Source organism: Patella vulgata, chromosome 6 (genome assembly GCF_932274485.2).
Source record: "Patella vulgata chromosome 6, xgPatVulg1.2, whole genome shotgun sequence".
Lineage (NCBI taxonomy): Eukaryota > Metazoa > Mollusca > Gastropoda > Patellidae > Patella > Patella vulgata.
Window position 1 is genome coordinate 1,254,659 of NC_065884.2, and position 11,915 is coordinate 1,266,573.

Sequence of the window (11,915 nt, forward strand, 5' to 3'; positions counted from 1 at the left end):
GCACCTTCGATATTTTATGAGATTTTCCCTGCGAGCTTCCAAACTCGATACGGTTTTACACGAATTTGATGGATGAGGACCTCTACAATAAGTGCAGGAAAATGTTGATTCCGGATATGAATTATTTGACAAAAATGCTGAGGCAGTGCCTTGAATGGGACGATGCGATTGGTTGTAATTTCCTTGGCCTGAATGTCTTCCACGAAACCGATTGTTATAATTTGAAGATTCAAAATTTTTAGATGGCATTGCTACATCCGTGCGTTCACGAGCCTCGATTTCGCGTGCAAAGATTTCCATAACTGCTTCTAAATCCCAGTCATCATTTTTAACTTCCCGATTGATGACAACCTTTAATTCATGTGGTAATTTACTCATTATAACTGAAGAAAGAACAGTACCGTAGGCTGATGACTGAATGCCCATGGCATCTAGGCTTCGAATATTAGCCTCAAGTTTATCGTACAAACGTCGCAAATCCCGATAATTGTTAACATCTGATATCACCGGGATGTTAACCAAATCTGAAGTGTGTCTACTAATTATACGTTGCCGATTTCCATATTTACGTTTGAGAATGGCTATAGCATTTGAATAATTATCCGAAGTTAAAGATAGTCCAGCTATAGAGGTACGCGCATCACCGTTCAGAAAAGATTTTAAATAGTTAAATTTATCCACATCGGATAGCTGATGGTTATTATGTATAGAGTTCTCGAATGTATCCCAAAAGGGTTGCCACTGTGCGTAGTCCCCAGCAAAACTTTGGAGAGTCAATTTAGGTAACTTAACTTGAGGTTGAGTAGCTTTACCAGTAAAATTTTGAGACCCAGGCACATTTTGAGTTAGAGATTTGTCACCAATAACCGAATCAGAATCATGTACACTAATTACATCAGAATTTGACTTGTCCGAATTATCCGATGGCGAATTTTGGCTATCTTTGACAGAATTAGGCCTAATATTCTCAAACTTTGATTCTAATTCTTGAATTCTACGATTGGTTTTTGCAGTGTATGATGCAATATATTCAGAAAATTCATCCGCGATCTCAATTTCGTCAGATAATTTGTCAGCATGAGAAATTTCCATGATTTTTTCATCCAATTTTATCAATGTTTCAAGCTTCGCAGCCAATTTTGATTTATACCGAATTAGAGTATCCCTGGTTTCCAAATATGCACTATCATCGACTTCAAGTTTCAAAATATCATTTAAGTTTGAAATAATCTTTTTGACCGATGTTCGATGTCCATTTCTTTGAGCAATTTTGTGTTTGATAATCTCCTCAGCCATGATTTAAATAAGCCTGCGATTGTCCAATAAATCGAGAAAATTCTTACTGACTTTCTTGAGGTTGTACTTGACTAACTGAACACTTGAATAAAGACTGTATCTTGAGCCAAATTTTCAATTCTTGAATGAGTGTCGATCCAGAATCCTGATTCAATCCGTCTCGTCGGACCATGTAGCGGCGGGCCTCCCTAGATTCACTGAATTATCACAATCCCCTTGAACTATGCCGACGAAGACAGAAACAACAAAACCAGATTGAGTTTTAGAGCACAGAGTTATATTGGAATAAACATACACAATTGGATAGACCCTTACCGCGATGGAATCAAACAAACGTACATGATAGAAATTGAACTGAGCTAAATCTGCATGTTTACATCTCGCCGGTAGTCCGTGCAGAGCGCGGGCTAAACTAGTGACGTAACACACATCTCGAACCACAAGTCACGTATCATGATCACCCAGTCTCTCACAACAATAAGATAAGTGTCACCGCTTCACGCTTGCTAACTTCATGATCACGTGTTTACAAAATGACCAGATTTTGACGTTTTTCACCTAATATAGTACTGGTGAGCCGTGGGTCGTGTTAAGGGCGTAGTTTTGCTGTATCACTGGTGATTCGACATCAACAATAACAAACCAATATTATTTCCAACTATAGTATATTATAAACTAAATAAATGTCATACAAAACAGGAAAATGTTCAGAGAAAAGTACAGTTCACGGTTTGATCACATCACACAAATGACCAAGTAAAAGGTCTAAATTCACCTTATAAAAGATTCACCATACATATTCATTCACACAGAATATATATTGAGTTCACAATTCACCGTTATAATAAAGGAAAGTTGAGTGTCAACCCCCATTACACACACACGCGAGGGCTTGGCTCACCGGTCACCATGCGTCCGCTTTCACATCCTATAATAGTCAATCACCTAGCAACACGCGCTTCCACTCAGACACACTCGAACATCCAGACTCTCATTTATCGATTTTGAACATAACAATAATAAATAGTATTTATATCACATTATGTAATAACCAAACAATTACTAAAATTATTTAATATGGAATGTCATAGTTCAGATGATATAATATTATTTGGTATGCAAGGTGTGCCCCTGTTAACAGATTCTGCCTGCGGTGACTCAACTTCTATTGTGGTAGCTGTGATGATACGTTTGGGTCCTGATACATATTTAGCCACAAATAACAAAACGACAAAGATTGCAAGACATAAAACACTCTCACCGACTAATAGATAACAGTACCACATGGGAGTTAACTCTTCCATCAAATACCCCATAATAATAGGATTGATCATGGTACCGGTTGACGCACCTATTAATATAATAGATGAGACTTTACCATTTACGTTGAGGAGGTTTTCGTGAGCCCAGGTGAACCCTGTAGGAAATATAACGGACATTGAAAGCCCGATACAAATGGCAAAAATCCAAATTCCTATGTGTATTTGATAATGCGAACATAGTAAAAAACCCGTCAAGTTTAAAATTAAACTTGCTAGGAATATAAATATCATTACACCCGGTCGAAAACAACGTATGACGAAAATTCCTGTAAATCGCCCTACAGCAAAAGCGGCCCAAAATACGGCATTGACCTGCGTACCCTTCGCCTTACTCCAGTTCAGTTGCATTACCACAAAAGTCATTAAGTAAGATGCAAAAGTGTCCTCTACAGCACAATACGTTAAATAGAACAGATTTAAAACGACAACGGCCATTATAAAAAAATTCCAAGGAAGATCTCTTGGTAGTTCGTCTTCATCCTTCTTCTTGTGTTGATTCCTCTTCATCTTCTGTGACTTGTAACGACAATATATCACCATGAAAGGAATGGCGGATAGTAAGGTGACAATACCAGATATTATATAAGCATAGATTAATTTAGTTTCAATAGGTTCAGCAACGGTGGTGATATTGTTTCCTAGAGTTGAATTATCATTGGTGATGTTATAATCTAATAGCGTAGTCGTCCCGGCTGTAAAACCTATTGACAATGAGTTGTTTGATATCTCTTCCGGTTTAGGTGCAAGGAATGGTGCTGTCAATAAGGGGGAGATCACTCCACCAAATGCAAATGCAAACGACGCGGCCTGCATGTATGGCCTACCTTCCTTTTCTCCCCAAAGAGAAATAAGTCGAGCGTTTCCAGCTGCAAAACAAATTAAGTACAGGATTATGTAATTACGAAGATGGTGGCAACATTATTTACCTCGACTATTCCAGAATATAGTCTCTACTTCGACTACAACGATAATAGTTTGAACAAAATATAAAATGTCAAGGGTCATTCGGAGATCCGGGTCCCCAGAGTCTTACAATTTGTTGACCTTCACCTTGTATTCCAAATATGCAGACTGCATTGTCAACTGATGAAATAAAATATATCTCATAAGTCATCACCCGAACTGTAAACCCAATTCATCCGCCAGGCATTCGGTTACCATATAAAGAGAGAGAGAGAGAAATGAGGTTTAACGTCCACTCGACACAAACTAGGTCATTTCGGGACTAACATATGGTTTAATTTTATTTCATTAATTCGCTTGCGCGTAGGGGTCTTTAGCAGTGGGAGGAAACCGGAGGACCCGGAGAAAACCCACGAGGTTGGACAGGCGACCCTACTCCTTGTCACGTACAACTGGGGATTCGAAACCACGCCAGTCGACTCAATGACAGACTGTATGATACAGCGCGCGCACGCTAACCATTCAGCCACCCCCCCCCCCCCCGGTTACCATATAAACAACGGTTTTTATTCCGTCCAGACAAAGACTATATAGGCCTAGGTGATCGAGACATATTCTTCAGAGTAGACACACAGAGTAAAAATACACAGAGTGGCGACTCGCATTACGGCCCACAGTAACACAGTGACGCGCAATGCATCTTGGGAATTGTCTGTAATAAACACACACTGACAGTTCGCTCAACGACGTTACAATATCTATATCGATGAACTAAATCTCTTTAATTTCGTAGTTTTATAGTATTTGCGGTAACAAACCTACTGAGAATTATCACATACAATCATAATATGTTAGTTGTGTGTGTGTTTCGGGAATCTATAAAACATGGTTCATATTTTTAAAACATGCATAAAGCGTGGTACGACCCGGAATGAAGGAAGTGAGACTGAGACGAGAGACGGCATTTGTGACGGTTTACGAATTGGTCTATTTAAGGCCGTAAATTACTGTCGATTTTTAAGAGGTTTTATTAACTTTGAAACTATTCCACTAAATACTTGTTGTTTCCATTCCTAGATTTGAAATGTAATTTCCATACACCTTAAAATGGGCCATTTGAAATTGTCAAAATGTACCACGCCCTTTTATGGATAAGGCCTAGCTATTTTACTCAACATAAACATCACTTATTTTTCTCCCAAAGAAAAATTCCTTTGTCTTCTAGAGCTTATTACTGTGTGCTTCTCTATTTTATGTTATCTTCATAAAGTAAGCTTTCATTAAAATATAAAATAATAATTTAAGAATATTAAAATTGAATTTCAAATAGGCATATAACGTTTTCCAATAAACAGATTTGAGCCGTTGGTTGTTTTCCAAGATAAAATACCTTTGGCTCCAACGTTGACTCACCGTGTGCTTTTTATGATTTTTGTTCTATTAATTAATGTAGGCTTCCATTTGTAAAAAATAAAATAATTAAAGATATTAAAATTCTATTTTAAATATGCCTATAACATTTTTCAATAAACATTATTTGAGTTGATTGGTTTCTCTTTTTACAAACAAGTATAAACCAAAAACATCTTGATAATGAATATTTTGCATATTGCTCTGGGTGTCATGTAATATTTTGACGGCCTTTATAGGCCCCACGATACTATGAAATTGTCCATTTTACACTACTGCACAAGAATATATTAAATTATTATAAATCTGAAGTTTGCTCTAGATAGCCATGCCATTAGGTCTGATCTGTGTTCAGAGTTACTTTTATTTTTGTGATTTTTTGTCAACTGATTATTTAGAAATAGAAAATTTAATTTATACTGTATTCTATTATGGAATTATCTGCCATACAAACTGAAGTTAACCATTACAGCATAATAGATAATCACAGAGTACATGTAGATTAAAATTATATTTTGAATTACTGAATGGTTTAAATTATTGATAGTGCTTCAGCAAATATTTTATTCGCCGGATTAAGGCCTACCAGTAAAAGGGGAATAGCATAACAGTATTTTTGTAATTTTAGAATTACGTGTAGTTGTGATTTTTAAAAGTAAGCTTTACCCATTAAGTCTGAACTAGCTGCACATGTTCTTTTTACATTCTATAATACCGCAAGTCTACTGAATAAAATAAATTTAGATTCATATGTTATTTTCATATTGCAGCTATATAGCAAGCGATAGAAACTGTCAGCGGACATAGTCCGATCAGATACAGTTCCTAAAAGAGCTAGAGCCAAGAGTATTTAATCTTGGAAAACAACCAACGCTCAAATCTGTTTATAATTGGAAAACGTTATAGGCCTATTTGAAATTCAATATTAATATTCTTAAATTATTATTTTATATTTTAATGGAAGCTTACTTTATTAACATAACATAAATAAGAGAAACACACAGTAATAAGCTCTAGAAGAATTCTTTGGGGGGGGGGGGGAATAAATCATGTTGAGTAAAATAGGCCTTATCCAAAGGAGGGTGTGGCACTTTAACATTTTCAAATGGCCCATATTAAGATGTATGAAAATTACTTTCAAATCTAGAAATCGAAACTACAAGTATTTGGTGGATTAGTTTTAAAGTTAGTAAAAACCTTTACAGCCTAGACCAATTCGTAAACCGTCACAATTATTGCCGTCTTTCACTTCAGTCCGGGCCGTTCCACGCTGCGTTTATCCATGTTTTAAAAATATGAATCAAGTTTTAAAAATTCCCGAAACACACACACAACTAACATATGATTGTATGTGATAATTCTCAGTAGTTTTGTGACCGAATATACTATAAAACTACGAAATTAAAGAGATTTGGTTATTTTTACTCTGTGATGTTTAGTGACATTACAGACAAACCCCAAGATGTTTGATAAAAACAATAGACATGATGAACATAAACAGGACAGTTAAATTCGATGATAGCTTCTGCCTTTATGGCGCCCAGACGTCACCGATGTACTCACTGATTCTTCTGATCTCGTCGCGTTTACCCCAGGAGAACAAAAAACGAACGGTGTTTTAACTTTGCTTGTATGGATAGACATATCGACCAAAATATGTATTATTGTTTTATTATTATTAATACAATATTTTGACTATTTGTCGGGCGTAAGCTACTAATTTATTAATGAGGCCATTTCTACTGATCTCTTAGTGCAAAATGATAGGTGTAGCGGTTCGGGCGATAAATATGAAATTTAATAAATCCAATTCCATCGATTTAAAAAAAGTTTGACGAACATCAATGATTATTTCCTGTATCTGATTAATCTACCCCGCTTCCTACCTGTATCCAATCCGCTCATAAAACACGAATTAGCCCAGAAGATCACCAGCATCAGACCATATGGTGAACACAGTGGTAGTACGGCGACCGTGACAGCCATGAATACTAAAATCAAACACAGTAGAAGCGTCTTGTTAAATCTGTCATACAGCACGCCACCTAGTAAGGAACCACACAGATAGCCTACAGAAGCAGCAGTAAAAAACGTGGAAGCTTTCTCCACATTAGTATTAGTTATTAGTTGGATATCCAAGAATGATGGACCCCTCTGACCAAATTGAATACCCTAAACCAAAAGAAAGATTATGTGCTATAAAAATATAGAAGTGTGTTAGACAAAATAAAAAGTTATAAAGCAGAGATTTGTTAAAATAGTTCAACCTATTTGATGTGCGTTTGATAAAGGAATGGGTTGGATTAATGCAGTGTTTCGATTGGTGTACATCCAGGTTAAGCGGCTTCACATTATATTAAAATGAAATGGGGTTTAACGTCCGACTTGGCTAATGAAGACGGGCAAACGGCATACAGTGTGCAATGAGGGAAATTGTGCCCGGGTAGCGGCACTATGGCCTACTTGGTATTAGCAACTGATGTATTTTATATTCATTTGACGTTGGAACTATTTTATACGCGGGTGTTTTTTATTCACTAGGAAAAATTGTCGCCACGTTTAAGCGAAACGATTCCGGTAGTCAGTGCCACAGTATAACCGAGTTATGATATTAAATGATACAATTCGCAATTACTTTAGACTGATAAAATTCAGTGTCTATAATGCATAGTCTGTAAACTACACAGTATTCATTGACTATCATGGGAGTAAAACATGTCATTACATGTATGAGACCATGACCAATTTTAATACCCATCCCATCACTAGTAAATACTGACAGTGTAGCTTATTCTAATATCACTAGTAAATACTGACAGGGTAGCTAATTCTAATACCAATCCCGAGTAATTACTGACAGTGTAGCTAATTCTAATACCAATCACGAGTAAATACTGACAGGGTAGCTAATTCTAATACCAATCACGAGTAAATACTGACAGTGTAGTTAATTCTAATACCAATCACGAGTAAATACTGACAGTGTAGCTAATTCTAATACCCATCACCAATAAATACTGACACTGTAGCTAATCCTAATACCCATCAATTTAAACTAGTGGCTAACAAAAGTCTGAGTTTGAAGTCCATATCAAATAAAGATTAATAGTACTTACTAAACACCAGAAAGCAAAAGAAAGTGAAACACTCTGAATAAATTTGGATCTGTATGACGACTGTCTAATTCTCTGAAGGAAAGACTTTCTTTTAGTTTCATCCTGTGTTATATCTTCATCAGTATTTGGTAGTCCGTCACCACCACTGACAGGTGATTCCAACAGGGCACCATTCTGTATGGAGGCGTCTTTATCCATAGTTTGGACTTCCAATAACGACTTTGACTTAATGGTGTAGAAAATTTCTAAAATGTAAAATATTAATGCAAGCTACGACTTTTAGAACCGCTGGGTTCCTAATTGCAGTATCGCAATCAAAGTACCAAATCAATCAATCAGAACCCCCGCTCACTCTTCTGCGCCAGTCTTTTATATGTGTCCGCAAATGTCCTAGTGATCTTCAAAGAAAACACGGATGCATTAAAACAAATACAACTATCAATTTATTTGTTGGTTAAGTGGTCTTCTAAAATCATGGTCCGAGTAGTCTTCTATCATGGTCAAATCGGTTTTCTCGTGATCCGAGTTGTCTTGACCCGAGTGTTCTTTGGTCCTTGTTACAGGGCCCCTCGCAAGTCTTTGTGGCGCCCCAGGGCAAAAGTTTCAGTGCCCCCTCCTTGCATACTGTGTAACTGTGTTGTTCAGTGACCCCCCCCCCTTGCATACTGTGTAACTGTGTTGTTCAGTGACCTACCCCCCCCCCCTTTGCATCCTTGCATACTGTGTAACTGTGTTGTTCAGTGACCTACGCTCAGTTGATTTTTTATGATTAAAGAAATTTTAAAATACAATTTTTATACTTTCATAATCTCCCGATCACTCACCAAATTCAGCCTGTTTAAATTCAACCTCAAAACATATTTATTCGATTAGACAATAATACTATTAGTCAAACTAATATTATTATAGGCATACATTTGTATATCTTTAATTGAGATGTTTTATGAGTTATTGATAGTTTTTATTCATTTATTATTATGTATATACTATGTGTAGTACGCCCATGTAAAGACGGTTGAGACAATTTGTGTGTAACGGTCTATAAACAATATATATTATATTATTATTATTATAAGATATCTTGGAAAAATCATAATTCTACCCTTTCTATTTGCTGAAATACGAACTGGCTTACGCAGGTTTAGGGGAAGCGAAGGCCGGTGAATTGCTATCTCAACCCCGAAGGAGGCTAGTCAATAAATATTCAAAGGGTGCCCTTTTGAATGTTTCTGGTATGCACTTATATGATTTGCACCCCCAAAGTAGTGTCACACCCCAAGCATATACCCCTCTATCAGTCCCCCTCCCCCTATGTGAGGGTCCCACCTATTTGTCTGGATACCCTTAAAATAATGGTCACGAGATGTGCATTATGGATAGCAGATACACTGACAGACCTTGCGTAAACATCGACGACCACGGTATAGGACAAACACAGTATTGGGAACTCGTGTTAATTGTTGGGAGTTTCAATACATATAATAGAATGCTGTAATAATCCCCTGCATGCGATTACCCAGTGAAGTGGCCGTGTATAATGACCTGCCCTGCATGCGATAACCGATAAGATATGGTTATGGCATGGCCCTGATCTTCATACAACTAGACCACACATCCCTCCTAGGGTGACGAAAGTAAAATGTATTAAAGATTTCTCTAATGACAGATTTTCTATCCTTGAGTGGCATTTAGCGATTGAACACATTAAAAAAAACACCACACAGTTTATATGGAAATACAATCACTGGTTTATAAGTATAGCACGACGTTTCGACAAGTATTCTCTTATCGTTATCAAGCACAAATGATATTTAGTTAAACTAAAAGGTGATATTTATAGTAAAACAAAAAAAGAAGCCATGAAGTATGATACTATAAATAGCCATGGCACGTGCAATTCTCTACAAATCTATCACCTATTACAGCCGTAAAAGATTTATTGTTGACGATTTTGAATAGCAGTGAAATTAAGCTTCTTGGTTATTACAGCAGATTTAGAAATTACGTTCGTTTCATTTTTTAAATCGCTTTATCATTAACTGTACCGTTAAGAGCGGCATCTTTTGGTTTAGTACAAATAATATCTCTGAATCACTCGGGTTATACAGGAACATGATACTAGCAGTAGTTTCATTTTACTTTTACAAGGTTCTTAAAACGATTGTTGAGCTACCTAACGTGCTTATTTCTAAATTCAATTTCTTGTTCTAGCTTTCTGTTATGTTTCGTAAAAAAGTAGTCTTGGTTATCCCGACCTGTCAATCAGACGTAGAATGGTCGATAGACTGGTTAAGCGAGACTAATTTCAAAACAAGGGCACGTAACCTATCTTTTACTCAAAAGTGTCTGGATGTTATGGACGACACTTGGAACCAGTTTTCAGTCTATTATTTATAGATGATTAATGGTCATAGCTTATTAAGTACAACATGATCGTTTATTTAGTGACTATAATTGTTTGAAACTGATTTGAGGCTTGGCATATATATAAATATTGTGACGTAGTTGTCGAGATATATGGAGATATATGGAGATATTTATTTATGGTGGGTCACCCTACCATAGGTAAATGCTGTTATAATACAAGATAATAGTTAAATTGATCAAAGGATAATTAAAACTTAAATAATAGTTAATTGATAGGGGTTAACAATAATCAGGGGTTAACAATAATCAGGGAGACTACAAAGCCATAAATTTAATTCTTCCAGTCTGGTTCGTGGCCCTGGTTCTTGCTGATATGTTCTGCTATTGCGGAGTTAGGTTGTTACACGTTTGATAACGATAAGAGAATACTTGTCGAAACGTCGTGCTATACTTATAAACCAGTGATTGTATTTCCATATAAACTGTGTTGTGTTTTTTTAATGTGTTCAATCGCTAAATGCCACTCAAGGATTATATTCGTCATCAGTATGGAGATGAGGCAGTTAAGTGTGTTAATGAACTTAGTAAACTAGAAGGTAAATATGTTCAAACGTGTAACAACCTAACTCCGCAATAGCAGAACATATCAGCAACAACCACGGGTTAATCGGAGAAATGTAATTTTTGGTTCAAGGGAGACAACTATATTTAAGCGGTATTTATCGGGTGATATATTTTTTTCTGGAGAATCACATATTTCCATTGTTTATCTGGCTGAATGGTATGAATAGATGTATGAGAAAGAGTTTATAATATATAAATAAACATATAAAACCACACCATGTGGATATTACAGTTGGATATATAGAACGTTGTGAATATAGACTTATTAGTATACACATTAATACGGAATGCATAATGTCACCTTTATCCATGTCAACAGGTGCGTTAATACACAGTATAAACAAGCTAACTGTCAGACATATTGACAGAACTATCAAATTATAAATTTAGAAGATCATTTCTAGATAGATATAAAAGGTTAATAATAAATTAAAACCTGATTTACTCCAAATTTGTTCTTTACTTTTTACTATCGTCTGATCGCGGCCATTACAGGGAGCGGTTATTAAATTGTATAAAGATCCCTGTGTCATTTTATTATTGGTTAAAGGACACTATTGGTGCTAGTCATTATCGCGTATGTGATAGAACTGGTCAAACACGTTCCAAATATTATTTTGTCACAGAGATCATTGCTACGATAGATGAGTAATCAATGTTTCAACAATAGGAAGTGACGAACGCAAAAGGAAAACACGAGTTATCCCTCTATAAAACTGGCTGAAGTGACGGGTGATAACAGATACATGGGCGAATTTCTGCTCACTAAAAATTCCTTCGAAGATCAAAAGTTGTTGTATGGGACTGTGAAAGGATACTCTTGTATATAATGAATCATTCGCTACGTGGTTCTTTAATCTGGGCAACTGAAATTAAA

At 36.2% G+C, this 11,915-nt stretch overlaps 1 protein-coding gene across 6 annotated transcripts; it reads right to left on the reverse strand.

Moving 5' to 3' along the window:
- Nucleotides 1-1,944: 1,944 nt before the first annotated feature.
- Nucleotides 1,945-11,527, reverse strand: LOC126824823 (sodium-dependent glucose transporter 1A-like). Of its 6 annotated transcripts, none has more exons than XM_056101912.1 (4): nucleotides 11,475-11,527; nucleotides 8,048-8,292; nucleotides 6,818-7,103; nucleotides 1,945-3,484 (listed from the first exon to the last, which is right to left on the reverse strand). In XM_056101912.1, the coding sequence occupies exons 2-4, from the start codon at nucleotides 8,243-8,245 to the stop codon at nucleotides 2,382-2,384; spliced, it is 1,587 nt and encodes a 528-aa protein (XP_055957887.1). In that variant the 5' UTR covers nucleotides 8,246-8,292; nucleotides 11,475-11,527; the 3' UTR covers nucleotides 1,945-2,381. The 6 variants fall into 6 exon arrangements, with proteins under 6 accessions (XP_055957887.1, XP_055957889.1, XP_055957888.1 ...); XM_056101914.1 differs by having other exon boundaries at nucleotides 11,484-11,525; XM_056101913.1 differs by having other exon boundaries at nucleotides 11,502-11,524.
- Nucleotides 11,528-11,915: the final 388 nt, after the last annotated feature.

What these genes read in the sequence shown, in the direction of transcription:
- LOC126824823 (XM_056101912.1), bottom strand. Translation starts at nt 8,245, where the DNA reads ATGGATAAAGACGCCTCCATACAGAATGGTGCCCTGTTGGAATCACCT. An exon ending in CTTTTGCTTTCTGGTGTTTA is followed by an intron (nt 7,104 to 8,047) that starts GTAAGTACTATT and finishes CTTTTGGTTTAG; the next exon opens with GGTATTCAATTTGGTCAGAG. An exon ending in TATGAGCGGATTGGATACAG is followed by an intron (nt 3,485 to 6,817) that starts GTAGGAAGCGGG and finishes TTTGTTTTGCAG; the next exon opens with CTGGAAACGCTCGACTTATT.